At 42.7% G+C, this 18,933-nt stretch overlaps 1 protein-coding gene and 1 long non-coding RNA gene across 2 annotated transcripts in view; one reads left to right on the plus strand and one right to left on the minus strand.

Annotated features, from left to right (window-relative positions):
• Positions 1 to 18,933, plus strand: part of LOC310828145 — a 582,793-nt gene that overhangs the window by 210,791 nt on the left and 353,069 nt on the right. The gene's annotated exons all lie outside the window — the stretch shown is intronic.
• On the minus strand, positions 358 to 16,037 carry MTPAP (mitochondrial poly(A) polymerase). The gene is made up of 9 exons (XM_083706206.1): positions 15,816 to 16,037; positions 13,947 to 14,119; positions 13,110 to 13,343; positions 11,171 to 11,395; positions 6,987 to 7,198; positions 5,222 to 5,448; positions 4,265 to 4,357; positions 4,100 to 4,173; positions 358 to 2,953 (listed from the first exon to the last, which is right to left on the minus strand). The coding sequence occupies exons 1-9, from the start codon at positions 15,985 to 15,987 to the stop codon at positions 2,615 to 2,617; spliced, it is 1,749 nt and encodes a 582-aa protein (XP_083562332.1). The 5' UTR covers positions 15,988 to 16,037; the 3' UTR covers positions 358 to 2,614.

An 18,933-nucleotide genomic window follows, 5' to 3' on the forward strand; every position in this document is an offset into this window, starting at 1 on the left:
AGAGATATTTGTGTCGCCTCCTCCTACCCCCTTCAAACTCTACAGGGTCAAACCCACATAATATGAGCCTTAAAAGTTTTTAAGTGCGGGTTCCAATCCTGTTGTTGTTGTTGCTTTTCTATACAGCCCCTCATCAAAAGATCTCAGTGTGGTTCACAAGATAAAAATACAAGATAAAACCACAGATAAGTAGTTAAAACAAAAACAATACAATAGGATTGAAACGCCACAATACAATAATGCGTGTATATAAAAACCAGGTTGCCAGTTGCATTTGGAATGCTGTGCAGTTCCAATTGCCCCCATCCCAAGGAGGACATTGTAGGGATGATGGAAGTACAGAAAAAGACAACTAAATTAATCAAGAGATTGGAGCACCTTTCCTACAGAGAAAGGCCACTCAGTTTTAATTTATTATCATTATTTTCTAAAAATGGACAGAGTACATGACCACAGAATTGCAGAGTTGGAAAGGACCCTTAGAGCCCATCTAGCCTGACCCGCTGCAATGCAGGGATCACATGATAAAGGATTATACAATTATACCTGGTGTGAGTGTATTATTTTTCTCCTGAACTCAAGGCTGTCCAATGAAACAGACTGGCAGCAGGAAAGGCTGCAGCTCAAGTGTTAGAGCATCTGCTTTGCATGCTGAAGGTCCCAGGTTTAACCCCCAGGTATCTCCAGGTAGGGCTGGGAGAGAAACCTACCTGAAAACGCTGCCAGTCAGTGTAGACAGTCCTGAGCTGGCTGGAAGCATGGTCTGGCTCAATGTAAGGCAGGTAGGTCCCTATGCTCCTAGATTCAGGGGAGGCCAAAGAAATCACAGCTCCACATAGAATGGAAGGTTACTTGCCCAAAGGCTTGTAGATGGCTTTAAAATGGAATTGGACCCCAGACTCCATAAATTTGCTCTGCTGCTGCTTGGAAGCAGGGGAAGACTGCAGCCTTTGTGCCCTCCTGTGAGATACCCAGAAGAATTTGGCTGTCCACTGTCAGAAACAGGATGCTGGTCTCCAGCCAGCCAGGCTCCTCGCCTACTCAGTGACAAGCAGTGGACTGGCCCAACCTCATTCCTCCCCCCTTGATTTCAGGCGCTTCAGAAGCCATCCACATGCATTGGGGGGGGGGGGGGAGACCACACTATGGCACTTTGATAGCAATACAAAGATTTGGAAAGCAAGCAGGATAACTAACACAGAAACTAAGAGGATGAAGACAGTAGGCTAAACATTTCACTCTTGATTCATTTTTATCATGTGCCGTTTAGTTTCACACTGCAGCCTTAGAAGCCTGTTAAATAGTCAAAGGAAAAATTGGCCTTTTTAAAAATAGAAAAAGGGGTAATATTATTTCATATTAATGGTTCCCCATTATTCATTAGAGGAGGTGCCTACCAGAGTCTGGAAGGCCAGTCACCATCCATTTATTTCAGGCTGAAAAGAATGCCATTCCAGCAGGAAGAAGAGCAGTCAAAGTGACAGGTCTCCAAAGTGAAAGGAACGGAGTGATTTTGAGAGGGAGAAAGTCAGAAATAAGGACAATGCTGAAACAGAGGGGAGATGGAGTGAGTTGTTAAGCACAGCAGCCACCTACAAAAATATTAAGCAACACCCCCCAGCAAAAAAAAAGGAAGAGGTTTGTGTGCGTAATCACACATGTACGCAAAAGGCACAGCACAAATTAATTCAGGGATGCGTACTTGGATCTGTGCCACCCCGCAACATGGAGCTCAATGGGAAAGCTGTTAAATTTGCAGGAGCTGTGTGTGCTGTGCTTTGGGCTCCTGCACATGTAATGAGTCCTTAGATCACACCAACAAAAAAGAACTGCAAATTCACAGGAAGGTCCGTGACAGCTCGATTCAGAGCTTTCAATGCAGGTTAATACAAGTTCCAGGCAGTATCAACAACACAGGCTGCAGTCCTCCTGGATCTCAACTTCCCAAACCTTTCAAGTATTAAAATTAAATGAAGATTTCAAATACAGAGACAACATGACAGTAAGGTAATGGTAATATTGTGTTTAAAAACTTAAAGCGCTGTTTCTTGTTTTGGATGCACAAAGGCAGCTTCTACAAAGGCATCATCTGCAGTATTTGTTCTCATACTGAAGCTCACAAACACTTTTCTTGTTAAGCACTGAAGACTTCCACAACAGCAGCACTACATGCAACCACTCTGCCTTGCTCACTTTATTTCACCTTGCATCGTTTATGGGTGTGGTTACAAAAACGGATATAGGTACTTGGTTTGCTGTGCATTAGTGTGCTTGGCAGGTGCAAGCTGTTCCCAGAAGGAAGAGGTTTGCTGTACATTCCCCCCCCCCCTCTTATTTAACCAATAATATTTCCAAGGCCCAGATTCTCAGATCCTTTGTTCGTGCCTTTCTGATCGCTACTGAGTATAAACTTAATTCATAAAAAATGGGTATTTCTCAACCAAAAGAGCAGCACAAACAGTCAAGTAGAGCAAGAGGAGATTCAGCATATCAACCTCCCCAGTTGCAGAAGACCTGAAGGCTGCGCTGCTACAACTACCTTTTCATTCCATGCAGAAACCAGGATGCTCAAGAGATACGGAGCCATCAATCATCGTTGATGCTGCAGAAACTACTATGCCCAAGTACTAAAAGGCCTCTTCCCATTCTCAGCGCTAAGCTTCAAGGATTCCAACAAGCCCTTGATCCGTTCGCTGGCTGGTCCCCTCTTCCTTCTCGTGCCCTTGCTGGCATTATTTCCTGCTGATGTTAGGAGAAGGGCTGCCAGTCCCCAGCGCTGGTTGCTGCTGGACGGAGCCTTCCCCGTCTGCTGCAAAAGCCAGGCGCTCTCTCTGGCCAAACTGACAAATCTTTCAAGCTGCGTTGCATTTACGTTCTTGCTGATATTAAGGTTTTGTTCAAAGGGGTTCTGTATGTGAAGAGCAGACGCTTCTGGCTTGTTTTGCTCTTTCCCCTGTATATTTGGAAAAAAAGGGGGCAGTGGTGAAAGAAAAATCATTTAACATGTGCACCGTGTATTACTGACTGCCCCGAGGCAAGCGTAAATAAGCAGAAACCCATGCAAAGTCCAAAACTGCTACCACCACCACCCATTTACTGGGTCTTTCAAAAGAAAAGCAGGTGTTTCTATGCAAAGGTATGCAGAAGGGAGATCGGGATCTACTGGTGGATCTCTGGTAAGTTGCAGTAGATGAGCAAGAGTTTCCAACTCCCAGAAATGTAATGGCTTTTCTTGCTTATAGCAGACTGCTGAAATGAAGTAAGCTAACCAGAAATGGATTCGTGTGTGAAAGGTCTGAGTGCTCAGTTCAGTTCTAGTCCTGGGGGTGGGTGGGGGGAGATATCTAGGCATAGAATATACTCAGAGGCACCCTGTTCTACAATATTAGCAGAATATCTTTTCTGCCAAGCTCTGGTTTGCAGATCTAGCAAAAGACACCAACAATCCTGACTTTGCCTACCCCTGTAGTACAGAACCCAGGCAATATGCTGTGTCCTTAGAGAAGCATTTCAATGGGCAAGCCAGGACTGTGGTGGCAGAGACAATGAACTGGGTTCAGAGGGAAAGTTCAAGAGCGGAAAGGCAGCAATTCCCACATACTCAAACACAGCAAAATTCATATTTGCATATTTCTTTCACTCACAATAACTGACAAGAGGAGAAAAGATTCAAGTTTTTGCCCCCATCTGTGAATAAGCCCAAGGAGCCTGTGCGCCAGCAAAAAAAAACACAAAAAACGAGGGGTGGCCTTAGATGCTTTGTCCTAAGGCTATAGCCAGCAAGGCCCATTTAGATCCAACATAGCAGGGAAATAGCAAGGTATTAAAATGTTCTCCCAATATGGCCGCTCAAAAAATGTCACAAGCCACCCACATCCATTCAGCAAACAGCCCCTCTCTCACCCAAATAATACATTTGGAGATTTCTGAATTGAATGCCAACCCATCCTGGCTGCACAATACGGTCATAGCAACACAGCAAAGCAGGAACAATTACTAATATCAATTTTGCTCCCCCTCCAATATTAAGATGTTTTCATACATTAACGTAAAGACTGGCAATAAACCCTGCAAGGGTGTGAAAGTTAAATACTTTTACCTTCCTGATATTTAGTGAATACTTGTTAAAATGAAAATTTCCAAAGTATTCAAAGAAGTCACTCAGTAGTACATCTAGAAAAAAAGGGGGGGAAACACAGTAAGGAAAGAAGAGACCCAAGTTCAGCTTTGACTGGTGAAAAGATTTACAAGGGGGCATTCTTACCTAGAGTTTCTGTGTTTTCTGTGGGCTTAATTTTGTTCAAGTCACTAACGAAGGTACAGTCGTGACCTTCAATCATGTGCTTATCTTCAGCATCTGAAACAAAAAAGAAACACTTTTGAACTATTACATACAGACACTATAGAATTTGATAAGGGATGAAGTGAATCACATAGAAATTAGTGTGTGACAAATTATAAAAACAACCGTTCAAGCACTTCAGCATTAAAACAATTCAGGCACAGACAAAAGACAATGATTATTTATCTCTCTTACTCACCCTTCACTGGAAGGTCCCAGGATGAGATACAGCATATAAAAAAGTCAATACAACTGAAACAGCAACAAATACACACACTACCCCTTGAATGCCTGAATGAGTAAGCAGGGTCCTCATTGCTCCTAACAGTGGCCTCTCCTTTTGGAAAGACAGAGGTAGAAAGTGGTGCAAAATCCAAGCAACTGCTCCAATTTGCAATGCTTAACAGGTAAAAACTTTTACCCTCCTTCCATTGCTTTATCAGCTAAAAAACAAATTGCAACCACTGTGATGTTCTGGGAGGGGTTATACTCTCCCTGAAGGAACAGGTGCATAGTCTGGAATCTCGATTTAAATCTGTAACTGGACTGCCAAGCAGCTTCTGTGGCTACGAGTGCTTATGCCTAGCTCTGGCCATTCATGGACTGGGATAACCTGGCCTCAGCCATTCATTCCAATGACCTTCCCTTCTGGACTACTGCAGTGTGCTTCATCTGGAGCTGCCCTTGAAGACTGACTGGGAACTGCAGCTTGTGCTGGGAACTATGAAACTTAGCTGTGAGGATATCTGGTTTTGCATTTTGATTATTTTTTTAAGTGCATTGTCTTTTCTGCTTTGTTGTATCTGCTCTGGGTCCCTTCCGGAGGAAGGGCAGGAGAAAAATCTGATAATTACATGTTCATCAAATCCTCCCTCTTACCAGCTAGCTCCTTCAGCTGATCCAAAGTTGGAATGATGGGGGGCTTTCTTCTTTGCAGAAAAAACAAGACCATCATCGTGAGCGAGAAATTAGTAATCCAGGGGCCAGGAATGCTGCTGGTTATGGCTTGGACCCGTGCCCAGCACCGCACACTGAACACCAGAGCTCTCACACGCGGGTCGAGGCTGCCGTAGATATACAGGAGCTCAGAGCTTTTCAGGGCAATTCTGTTAGAAAAGGAATGGAAGAGGGTCAAAGGGACAATATAGAATGTCAACAACTTATAAGTGCAACACATGAGGGTGTGAGGAGAGCCCCTGCCAACAGGAAAACTGGGAGCATGCATCCTTTTTAAAGAAATGGCAACAGACTGTTTCACAGGAGACAAAGGATCTACAACTGTAAGGCTTGCATAAACCGTTGCTGGTTTATTGCTGAAGAGTCAAATCAACACAGAATCACAATTCTCAATGTATGATGTTCTCTGAGATGGCTTATCAGGAGAGATGCAAACTTGTGCTTTGTGCTTATTAGTATATCTGCTCCGCAACCCAGAAGTGGACCCATTAAGAGATACTAGGTTGTATCCAATGCTAGACATACTCAGAGAAATTAATGTTCATGACTAACGCAGGGTTATTAATTTCAACTTTGAGTAGAACTTAATTAGATTTCACCCACTATTTCTCCTCATAAGAATAGGGCTGTCACTCAGAAGGGTAAAGAGGGAAGCAACTAAGGCCATCTGAAACGGCATCAGGAGACTTCAGGGAGGACTGGCAGACAGGGTCAGACACGAGTGGTAACAAAGAAGCACTGTGATCTTTCTTTGCAGAGGGCAAAACAATAGCTTTTGTCTGGCACAGAGAACTCAACATGGCAAAGTTCACAAATGCTAAGCTGGTCAATAAAACATCAACACAGGTGTCTCCTGTGGTTTATTATTAAGGCAACTGTAAAGTATTCATACAATTGGTATTTCCCCTATACACGGAATTAAGAAAGGAAAGGAAAAACGCTCAAAGGGGGGAAAAAGAAACTGTGCCAGAAATGTTATTACCAAGAGGCCTGCTCCCCCTACTGGTCATCAAGTGAAAAAACAAAGTTTTCTTTAATATCTCAACACTAATGCCCATCTGTATACTTTTTCCAGCGGTTCTCAAGTGGTTTCTCTCAGCAGACCACTTGGAAACTGCTGTCAGTCTTGGTGGACCAAGACTTTCCCCACAGACCTTCCCCACCCCTTTAGTGCTGCCATCATTGTCAAAACCAGCACCTAATTATGAACATCACAGGCCTGTTGAGAAGGACCCTTTTACCTATAATTTTTTAGGAAGAAATTTCCAGGCTGCACCAATGCCACATTACAATGGACAGAGGAATAAAGGGGGGGGGAGAGATTATATTGATGCTAGCAGATCCCAATCTGTGTTTTGCCTGCTGATATACATTGCCACTCTATAGCCACTTATGCACCCATATCTAAACCCAATATGGTGTGGTATACTGTATAGTGTATGGGTGGGGAACCTGCGCCCTTCCAGCTGTTGATAAACTACAACTCCCATGATCCCTGACCATTAGCTGAACTGGCTGGGGTTGATGGGAGTTAAGAGCCCACCAACTGGAGATTACCTGGTTCCCTTTCTCTGGTGCAATGGATGCAGTACCAGGCTGGAAAGACATCACTAAGCTTACTGGGTATTTCTGGCTGCCCTTGCCCTGAGTTTCCTGGACGGTAGGATGTACATTTGAAAATGCTTACCTATTATTAGCTGTCAAGTCACACTGAAATCCTGAAGGCTGATGAGAAAATCGTACCAATGGACAGCGAGCATTAAGTATTTTCTGGACACCGACACACCCAGGGCCAAAGTTATCAATAAATTCACCAATCACATAAAGGGTCCTCTGCGTTGCTATTCGTTCAGAAGGTACTCTCTTCATTAAATAATCTATGTTGAAGGGACCTGTTTTCTAACACAAAAGAGACAGAATAAGTCAAACGTTCAAAACAAAGGCAAGCCCCCTGACACAGCGTCCTCTTCAGAAATTTGTATAAGATGATGAGCACTTGAAAATTAGGATTGTCACCTGCATCTTCTACCGACTTGCCTATTTTTAGTCTTTGCCTCCCACCCCCGAATGAGCAAAATATTATTGTTACATACCTAGAACTCGAAAGATGTGGTTTATTTATTTAACATAATTTTTATACTGCTTGATTGTAAAAGAACAACAACTTCAAATTGGTTTACAAAAAAGGAATAAACAATACAGTCATACCTTGGTTCTCGAATGCCTTGCGACTCAAATGTTTTGCCTCACAAATGCCGCAAACCCGGACGTGAGTGTTCCAGTTTGCGAACATTTTTGGGAAGCCGAATGTCCAATGCGGCTTCCATGGCTTGTGATTGAGTGCAGGAAGCTCCTGCAGCCGACTGAAAGCCGCGCCTTGGATTTCAAACGTTTTTGGAAGTCAAACGGACTTCCGGAATGGATTCCATTTGAGAACCAAGTTATGACTGTACAATTATTAGTAAAAACAATGAAAACATTCAAAAACTTAAAACCAGCAATAATCTAAAAACACGCTGGCATTCTAGATATCTCGGTAGGCCTGTCTAAACAACATGTTTTTAGCAAAGACTACAGTGAAAGTGCCTGGCTGATATCAATAGGCAGGGAGTTCTAAAGTGTAGGTGCCACCACACTAAAAGATCGAGTCCTTACAAATGTGGAGTGGGTATTACATGGCATCTGTAACAGTGCCAGTTCTGCCAATCAAAGCTGCTGAGTGGGCATATCTTGCAAGCAAACTGTCCCCAAGTTGTTAAGGGCTTTGTATACTAATAGTATACAAATATAGTATAATAGTATACAGTAGGGACACAGGTGGCGCTGTGGGTTAAACCACAGAGCCTAGGACTTGCCGATCAGAAGGTTGGCGGTTCGAATCCCTGCAACGGGGTGAGCTCCTGTTGCTCGGTCCCTGCTCCTGCCCACCTAGCAGTTCGAAAGCACATCAAAGTGCAAGTAGATAAATAGGTACCGCTCCGGCGGGAAGGTAAACGGCGTTTCTGTGCACTGCTCTGGTTTGCCAGAAGCAGCTTAGTCATGCTGGCCACATGACCCGGAAGCTGTACGCTGGCTTCCTCGGCCAATAAAGCGAGATGAGCACCGCAACCCCAGAGTCGGACACGACTGGACCTAATGGTCAGGGGTCCCTTTACTGTTATACAAATAGTAACACCTGGAACTTGGCTTGGTAGCAAATCAGCGACCAATGCATATCTCGGAGCACTGGTGTTATATGAAGCAGGGAAGAGCAGTTATATCCCTAAAATTAAATGTCCAGGATCCAAAGAGCCTCACTTCTACCTGGTTTCCACTAACTTGTCCTGGCTTGCTCTAGATGCTGCTTCAGCTTGGGAGGGAGAGGGGCATATGGGGGCTGCAGCAGGAGAAAGGACAGAGACATGCCGCATGCAACCCCTTGGATCCCAGCCAGTCTGAATCATGTCCAGCTCTAATGGACCCTTCAGAGGAATAGATTTAACTTTTTTTATATAAAAGCAATGCTGTTAAAGAAATGCTCTGATATTAGAAACACATGCACCATCCATATCCATGACAAGAAAAGCTGCCTCAAGGCAAAGACTGAAACTGAGCCAGTTCTCTCAGTAGAGAGAAAAACCAACCTGGAGAAAGTCAGGGCTTTCCCACATGTGACGGGGAAATGGTTTTTAAACACACAGCCTCTGTTTGCATGAGCAAAACAAGGCAGCGTTGGCCAATACACTCTGGCAAAATTACGCAAGAGGAGGAAGTGGTATATCTGGGACTCCTTTGTGCTGATGGGCAGCATTTTATTATACTGTCATGAGAAAAATGGAACCGTGAACCGCATTACTACAGTTTGCATATGCTGCTGTTTGAGATAAGATTGGCTAATTGCATAGAGGAAATGTACACGGCTTTGCAGCTGCCTAGAACAAACCTGCTTAGTTTGCTTATCCCCGTGTGGACATTGTGTTTAACCCTTCCTGTATTCATTGTCCAGGAGCATGTTAACGTGGCCACCAGCTGCAATGCAGCACACAGAACAGGCACCCAAGTCCTATTTTCATTGCAGAAAGCAAAGATGCATGAGAGCAGACTGTTTTGTGGGTGACGCTGATAAAAGCACTAAACGCTGTCAAAGGTTTAGGGCAGGGTGGGGAAGCTATAGCCCTTCACATGTTGCTGGACTCCCTGAATCCATCATCCCTGACCTTTGACTCCATTAGTTGGTAGTGATGTTAAATTCTCAAAAACAATCTTTTGGAGAATATTCTCGATTAACAAGAATATTAGAGAATTTTCATTTAAAATAGGAGAATATTCATTTTAATGCATTGAAAATGATATTAGTTAATATACATGTTTATTCATGGGTAAACTTGTTCCGATGGCAACCAAAAACTGTGCAGATACTTTTATTCAATGCGACAATGCAGGGGGTTCACATTCTTTGATTTTTTGCATGAAACTTGAAATTGAAAATTCAACGGGAATGCCTCACGTTAATCACTAAGCCTGCCACTAACCGCATATTTACCATCAACATTGAATTCTAATTATGTTGTGTATGTATGAAATGTAGCTTTTAAAGTAAAAGGAATAATTAAAATCTCAGGTACAGATAGGTAGCCGTGTTGGTCTGCCATAGTCAAAACAAAAAAAATTCCTTCCAGTAGCACCAGATGTATCTGAAGAAGTGTGCATGCACACGAAAGCTCATACCAAGAACTAACTTAGTTGGTCTTTAAGGTGCTACTGGAAGGAATTTTTTTTTGTTTTAAAATCTCAGGTTCACTTATTATTTACTAGGTTTTTAAAATGTGGGTTGTAAAACTGGTTCTTACATTATAATTTACAGTTTGTGAAGAATATTCTCCGGAGAATTTTCTATCAGAGAATATTCTCCGCAAAATATTCTCACCCCACCTCACTACTGGTTGGTGATAATGAGCACTGGGCTCCATAAACATCCAGAGAGCCACTGGTTTCCCACCCTTGACTTTAGGGCCTGGAATTCAGTGACTTCTTTACCACTTGCAGCATAAGCAGGACTCTTCCGTTTGTCCACAATGACTGGATAAGGTACTGGTGATGCTCTAATGGCTGCCAGGAGGTCCATGCACTTGAAGATGGTGGTAATTAGTCTTTATAGTACCATCTATGTACACAGCACTCTTGAATATGAGTAATCTGTAGGATCCCCAAATTTCAGTGTCAGGGAATTCCAGGAAGTAGGGTTAGCAGGGAGGGGAAGTAAACACACACACACACACACACACAGAGTAACCAGACAATGCAATGATATTGTTTCGTACTTGAAGAAAAAGCCTTTAGTTACAGGCTGGAAATTTAGGTTGAAGCTGTAACATTAATTCACACATCAACTGCAATGCAATTCTTCTGGTGGCTGAATTGAAGATAATGTCACTAGATGCTCTCCAAGGAGCTATGTATAAATTATAAGCTCATGTTTGAGAAAGGATTAGGCCTACAAATATTTGATCCTCTCATAATTTGAATGGAGTACGGCAAATGAAGCCATAACGTACACACGCAAGGGTAGGCTTTTTCCAGCTTAGAACTAACCTGTTGCTCAGTTGTATGAATAAACTAGTAAGTATATATACTTAAGGACTGGGAGAGGTGGATGCCCAAAAAGCAGCTTAAGATGAATGCACGGCATTCAGGAAGCTCAGTAACAGCTGTGCAAAATGACAAAAACAAACCAAAAAAGCTGCAGATGTAGCAAACTTTGATTTGCATCATGGCAATTAAAACAAATTTTATAATTAAAATTAATAAAAATGGTCATGATTGCAAAACAGTCATTCCACATTCTAATCAAACGACAAACCAATGGAGGATGCTGTTAGAGAAAGACCTTACCCTTTGGGTAGCATTTTTTTGGGTCGCATCCAGATCCAAAAACATGTCTAAGTCACATCCCAGTTTACCAAAGCTGTTCACAGAAGAGCCAAAGGGCTTCACAATGCAGTCTGGAAAATAAGCACTTGCAATGTCTTGAATTAAAGAGCAGGTAAAAAATCGGAGCTTAGTGTTTTCTTCTGTTAGCTGATACTTCTCTACGAGCATGTACAACTGGTCGCTCACCTGCAACAACAAAAAAGGGAGAGAGGGAACTCAATCTCAGGTTATGTGAGGCACTTGGGTGACCTTTGAGAGTTGAGAAACAGCTGCATTGTCTGCAAGGTACACCTTTACAACATAAAGCAAGCAGAGGGTAAACTCATCATTCTTTCTTTCCAAATCCATCCATAAATATTATTTAAATACAAGTCCTTTAAACATCATTTCTCTCTGCACTGAACACAATAGATACTAGTTCAATGGAAGATCAACAGATTCAGAAAAGACACAAGTAACTTCTATATACAGCAATTCTTACATACTTGGCTTAAAACATCCCCTTTTGGTAGTCCTACTGGCTTAATTGTACCTGCTATTTGGTGCTTGCTAAATTACTGTGCACTATTGAAGATTAAAAGGGATGGAATTTGTAAGCCACCACAATCCACTGACATTTTCATCCTAATATTAATCATCAGAATGTCTCAAGTTCTAACATCTACTGTTATCCGAGTGTACCAAGTGATACATTTAGCAAATATGTAAAGTCACCCTGTTCACATGTCATTAAATTATAATTGGCAGTTTACTCTGAATGTGCTAACTGTTCCTGCTTTGTTCCTCTCAACCAATGAGTGGGAGCAACAAGTCATGATCCTTGGCTTAGCATCACATCCAAACCAGGGGTCGTGGTTTGTTTCACTTCCAACAAACCATGTTTGGAAAGCTAAACTATTGGGGAGGAGTGAAGCAGAAGCAATCTGCTTGGTCACAGTAAGTCAGTAACTATGGCTTACTACAAAGTGCAAACACAGCCACTGTAACAGACATAAGTTAACGCTATATAGCTTTGCACCCAGAATAAATGCACAACATCGACTTTGAAGACAAAGGATGAACTTTGTCACTAAATGTACTGAGAACATACATGAGTGCAAGTTATTGGGTTCCGGAGGCATGGAAGTTCATCAGAATTCTATCAGGAATTTGCAACTTGATGATCTGTAATGGCGCACAAGGTTCTATTCAAACAACAAAATTACTCAATGCTACAAGGCTTCTCCTGCAATGTTCAACCACAAAGAATGTTGGGTGGGTCCTAGGATGTTTATGTGAGCCAATGGTGAGACTCAGTTAACTGACTGTGTTCTCTAAAAATCTCTGTACTTTGCTGGTGATTTCACGCCAGGCAACTTGATGCAAAGAGAGTTCACTAATGATTCCTATTCCTGGAATCAAGATTTCTGAAAAAGTTAAGTTTCTTTACATGAAAATTCATTTTGATATTATACGATTTATTATTGCTGCCTCTCTCAGAAGCATGAATAGAAGCACTGTTTATAAATTTAGTTTTTCATGATCCAGATTAATTAGTAGCTACTACCAACATGAACTATCTAATCCTTCATAGAAGTTCTTTATTTTGCTTTCAGCTTCTTAGTATTGAAAATGCAAGAGCTACTTCATTATCAGTAAGCATGACCATTCTCTGTCCTATTTAAAAGATCTGGAGAAAAATCACAAATTGATATTTATTCCATTGGTAACAGTTCTATTGTATTAACAAGTATTGCACCAATTTTTCCAAAAATATTAACGGAACTATTTACTACATGCATTAAAAACCATTCACCCTCTTTCTGATCAGCGTTTCTGATTCAGCTTTTCAGTTACATATTCAACACAATAATAAAAGCTGCTTTATTTCTTATAAGAGAAATTGCAAACATGAACTTACACTGTCAGCATTACATAGGTTCGTCAGCAGCTCTCCAACTTGAATAGTTGCCTGTTTATGACGGTAAACTGGAGTCTGATTGGAAACTTGGCTTGGTGGGTTTTTCAATGTTATTGTAAAAATTCTGGATTTAAATGGAACAGGACACTCATCCACCAACTGTACAGAACCAGTAGCATCCTGCAGTGAAGCTATACTGTCGGTCTCAGAAAATTCTACTACTGCATACATCCCCTGAAGTAATAGAAAAGAAGAAATAGTAACATTTATGTAGTATGATACATAACAGATTTTATCTGTAAACATAGGCTGGGCATTAGAATGATTTTTCATTTTTTTTAACATGTTAAGACTACAGTGGTACCTTGGTTCTCAAACTTAATTCGTTCTAGAAGTCCGTTCTAGAAGTCAAAGTCCGTTTGACTCCTGAAACATTCGAAAACCAAGGTGTGGCTTCTGATGGGCTGAAGGAGCTTCCTGCACTCAAGCGAAGCCGCATCGGATGTTCGGCTTCTGAAAAATGTTCAAAAACCGGAACACTTTACTTCCAGGTTTTTGGCGTTCGGGAGCCGATGTGTTCGTCAACTACCATAAGCCATTTGAGAACCAAGGTTCCACTGTAAAGCTAAATGTTCCTCCTATGTATATGAAACTAACTGTATTTTGTAAGTTGCCTTGGGAGACCTTTGTGTGCAAGTATTTTAAAATCTGCCAAACACTAATTTCCATGCTATCCACTTCTGTAAAGGATACAGATGAGTTATCGCAAGTCCATCTGCTCTTGGGTCTTTCTATTTGAATAACACAAATTCAGTTGCTAATGCTGAAAATACTTACGTAACTTTCATAGAAGAAGTGATTCTTAATGTTTCCATGAGATGACAAGTATTTGAGTAGTTTTTTCTCATTGATTTTGGATGGGCAGTTAATTAACACGGTTCTTTGTGCCTGCTCTCGTCTTTCTGCTAAGATCTTACTGAATGTCTTCTTTCTGGTGCTAATTTCAGTATCTGGATGGAAAGGGAGGGGGAAACAGATTATATGAGCAGAGTTTTACAGCCTGATATTAGTACATATACTTCATTTTTAAAAGCAAAAAGGTACGTACTACATGACAACCCCCCCCCAAAAAAAACCCTACATAAAAATTTGTGTGCATTTTTGTTTTGCTACATAAAAGTCTGTGTGTGTGAAAGCACACTATGCTCAACTGAAAACAGCCCCAGGCACCAGGTATAAGAACATAAGAGGAATCCTGCTAGATCAGACCAAAGGCCCACACCCTGCTTTCCATAGTGGTGAACCAGATGCCTATAGGGAGACATGACTGCAGTAACATTAGTATTCACAGGTGTTTGTGTAATTTGGGAATATGTGCAAAATTGCACCAACAGCTCGGGCTGTTTCTCAAGGTGCCCTTCCTCAGCACCTGGAATCTATTCATGGTTAGGATGCCAGCTGTGGTGGGCATCTTGAAACAGCTCAAGGCCATAGGCCTTTGGCATGACTCATCCATACCCACTTTCTCTAAAGAATCTGTGCAGGCACACTGACAGGTCTAACGCCATGGCTGCATTCAGCAGCAATATGGGTGGTGGTGGTGAATTGCTATTTGTGGTGGTGGTGGATCTCTCTTCAAACTTGAATCTTTCTGTGTATTTGAATTTCTTCACTTTAACCTCTAAGACCAAATTCCTGTAAGCAGTACAGTTTATGATGCATTAATACAACTTATGAAGCATGTGTGTGTGTATAGTGTATTTGAATTGTCTTCAGTCAATAAAACACTTTATACTGAACCGTGTGGGCAATGTGTTTTCTTCACTGTCAATTCTAGAAAGGCCTATGACAGGAAAAGACGAAGATTGTGAAGCTTTGCTGGACTACTCTGCTGGTGCTGCACAACTCGGCTGGCCACACCAGTATAGGTTCAACTGAAGCGGACCCGAAAAGGGCAACTCCATCCCTACCAGGGAAGAACAGGCAAGGGAAGATCTACATCAGGAACAAGGCAGTGGTGGTGGGCGGCACAGAGAAAGCTTGACATTGGGATCTGCTGCCCCGGTTGGATCCTAGCGCCTGAGGCAGTTGCCTCATGGGTGGGTCGGCCCTGTATGGATGCAATATTAAAACACTATCAACAGGTGCCCTGGAGGCGATACAGTGGTACCTCGGGTTACACACGCTTCCGGTTACAGACTCTGCTAACCCAGAAATAGTGTGTATCTGAAGAAGTGTGCATGCACACGAAAGCTCATACCAAGAACTGACTTAGTTGGTCTTTAAGGTGCTACTGGAAGGAATTTTTTTTGTCCAGAAATAGTGCTTCAGGTTAAGAACTTTGCTTCAGGATTAGAACAGAAATTGGGCGGCAGCAGCAGGAGGCCCCATTAGCTAAAGTAGTGCTTCAGGTTAAGAACAGTTTCAGGTTAAGAACGGACCTCCGCAACAAATTAAGTACTTAACCCGAGGTACCACTGTACTGCTTTCAAGAGTATAGCCACTGGTAGCTTTATCACTCGTCCCTTTTCAAAGCCATCTTAAGTCGGCTGCCACCAGCGCATCCCTTCGCCTCGCTGCTCACCCCCTCGAGGGTCCCTCAGCCTCTCCCCTCAAGTTGCTAAGCAGCAGGCAGACATCGAGAGAGAGGGAGGGACGCGAGGCCGGGCGGGAAGGGGCCTCCCGAGAAATAGAAACCACTTTTACCTGCCGCCGCTTCCTCGCTGCCGGGGCCCTGCGGCTCGCTCCGCGTAGCTGCCGCAGCTTCCGTGGAGCTGAACCGGTTCCCGGCGACCCTCAGCCTGGCCTCGGCGCGGCGGAGGAAGCACAGACCCCGGCACTGGAGCCAAAGAGGCACTCGCCCCATGGGGGCCGCCATTCCTGAAAGAAGCGCGGGAAGGGCCCGCACTGCGCACGCGCGCGCACGACGCAGGCGGCACCTGACGGGGCGACGCGAGGGTCAATATTCCTCGGCTTGCCTGCGCGTGCGCGCTGCGAACGTTCTATTCCATACGACGGGAGCGCGGAGAGGGCAAATCTCCGGGGTTCGCGAGAAGAAGCGAGAGATTCTTGGATAGAGTGCTTCTGAATGGGGAGGCTCCGTTTTTACCTGTCGTGGCGAATAAATTTGTTTGGCTGTCCTAACAACAGTGCTAAGACCCGAACTGAATGCTGGTCTCAGCCACCATCAGGGCTCCAACGCCATAATTTTTAGTAATCCTGGCTTTATTTAAGGCTGGGTCACCAAAGTTGCTGCTGATAGAGCGTTTGAGCTGTGCTACAGTGAACCCAATCTATTTAGTTACAGATAGGTAGCCGTGTTGGTCTGACCTGAAGTATCTGAAGAAGTGTGCATGCACACGAAAGCTCATACCAAGAACTGACTTAGTTGGTCTTTAAGGTGCTACTGGAAGGAATTTTTTTGTTTTGACTATGGCAGACCAACACGGCTACCTATCTGTAACTGGAACTATGGAAGGCACCACATTGAGCCGCATGAAATGGAAGTCCATCAACCTCACCAAGAAACTTGCGCAGGTACAGACTGATATCTTCTTTCTTACTAAATGCAAGAACCTGGACATTATACCCAAGGGTCTTAGAATTAAGAACCCTCTACAATCCACGTATCCCACTGAATATGCAAGAAAACTATGCAACACTTTCTCTAAGAAGCTGCTCAAACATCTGATCAGCGTTCTCTACTCTAAACAGAAGCTAATAAAGGAGGAACTCCTTGTATTGGACAACTCTATCAGGAACCACCAAGCTTGGCAAGAGTTCCAAAAGGAAAAACAAAACATTTACCACTCTCAACTGGAGCTACTGAAAAAACAGAAAAACAAGAAACTCTCTAACCTTTCCAACCTACAGGCTACAAATCAAAACAAGATCAACAGGTATCTGAAGAAGTGTGCATGCACACGAAAGCTCATACCAAGAACTGACTTAGTTGGTCTTTAAGGTGCTACTGGAAGGAATTTTTTTGTTCCAATCTATTTAGGATTATGGTAAGTAAACATCAGGACAGAGCTTAAATCTTTGCATATGAATAATAAAAAAGGCACCTGGAAATATCAGCAATAGCAACGTATCCTCAATTCTGTTTTTTTTTTTAAAAAAATTATTAGAGATTTTATAAATACAATAGAAAAGATAACAGAAAAAAAACAGAAAACAAAACAAGAAAGAAGAAAATAGAATTGACATCTTTTAGTAACCATATTTTCTTCGCTTTTTGGACTTCCTCACATCTCTCGCTCCTGCGTTCCAAATTTATACAATTTTAACCAGCAATTTATCACCTTGTTTCAATTCTTATTCTATAAATTTCCAATATTGTGTCCCTAACTTTGAATACTTTTATCTAAGTCTTAAATCCCTGATTTATGCATGATATTTATTCAAAATTTATCTTTCTCTTAAACTTCACTCATTCTCATATTCTTTTCAACTAGCTTAATGGTGCCATGATATTTTCGGTCTCGCATCCTTCTTAGCACTCATACAATTTACAATGTTTTTGTAAATAGTCCTTAAATTTCTTCCAGTCCTCTTCCACTGCTTCCTCTCCCAGGTCTCGGATTCTGCCAGTCATTTCTGCTAGTTCCATATAGTCCATCAGTTGCATCTGCCATTCTTCCAGCGTGGGCAAATCTTGGGTTTTCCAATGTTTAGCGACGAGTATCCTTGCTGCTGTTGTTGCATACATAAAAAATGTTCGGTCCCTCTTTAACACCCTCTGGCCAACAATATCAGCAATAGCAACGTATCCTCAATTCTGAGTCCACTTAGCACCATTTGTAGTGACACGTACAGCCAAACTGAGAAATGAGATTGAATTTTGTAGGAATGGACTTTGTAAAGTAACAATATGATAAAAACAAAAGCAATGTGATAAAAATAAAACACGCTATAACACGCTGCCTGATAAGGATGTATCACCGGAATGTCCAACAGGTTGATCGTGATCTATTGGTAGATCCCCGCGAGGTTTTGGTAGATCGCGGTCGATCCCTGGCTCTCTTTCCTTAGCATTGTTAAAACTGACTCCTAACCCCCCCCTCACCCCGCCCTCCATTGTTGTCTTATCTCTGGAAGGGAAAGATGGAGCTTTCTCTGTGTTGCTGTTTTCCCCTATAGCGATCTTTTTGTGAGTGACTTTACCCCTTTGTCCCTTGCCTTTAAGCCCCCCCAAACCAGAGGTTCCCCCCAAAGCTTTTCCTTTAACCCCCGCCCCATGGGGCTTTTGTCCTCCCTAAAAAAAGCTCAAGAACTTTGAGCTAAATCCCCCCAAAACGGGGATAAATCACTGCCAGTTTTTAATTCTGAAAGTAGATCACAGTCTCTTGAGAGTTTGCCACCCCTGAAGTATCAGACCACTGGTCCTTTTGGCATCAGCACATTTCAGACAGGGGGCCTTCCCCAGCTTTGCTTAGAGATGCCTGGAATTGCATTTGAGGACCCTTGCCTGCAGGGGATGTGTTCCACTACCAAGCTGCAGTCCTGTCCCCATCCTTAGTAGGTCATTGACTAGGTGTGTTTCTATAATGTTCAACTTCAAAGGGCAACTGGATTCCACAGAATACAACAGTTGCAGGGAACAGGGGTGCCTTTCCAGACTCCTACATTTTGATGGCATGCTGCACCTGCTTAAATTTCCCCTTCTGACTTTGGGCCAGTGTTATTTTATTTTTATTTTTTTTTTTTGCTGTCTGAGGTGAAGAGATGAAGCTGCTACCATTGCTATCCGTCCATTTATTTGTCCCTTAACTGTGGTCCCCTTATGGCTCATTCACCTGCCCCTGATCAATTTCCTAGTCCT

This window comes from Podarcis gaigeae (assembly GCF_964106915.1).
Source record: "Podarcis gaigeae genome assembly, chromosome: 12".
Classification (NCBI taxonomy): Eukaryota; Metazoa; Chordata; class Lepidosauria; order Squamata; family Lacertidae; genus Podarcis; species Podarcis gaigeae.

Bases quoted from the DNA above. Each gene is read 5' to 3' on its own strand.
- MTPAP (XM_083706206.1), bottom strand. From the start codon at position 15,987: ATGGCGGCCCCCATGGGGCGAGTGCCTCTTTGGCTCCAGTGCCGGGGT. The intron at 7,199-11,170 runs GTAAGGTCTTTC...CTTTTGTGTTAG, and splicing joins AAAAAAATGCTACCCAAAGG to AAAACAGGTCCCTTCAACAT. The intron at 5,449-6,986 runs GTAAGCATTTTC...CTTTTCTAACAG, and splicing joins GACTTGACAGCTAATAATAG to AATTGCCCTGAAAAGCTCTG.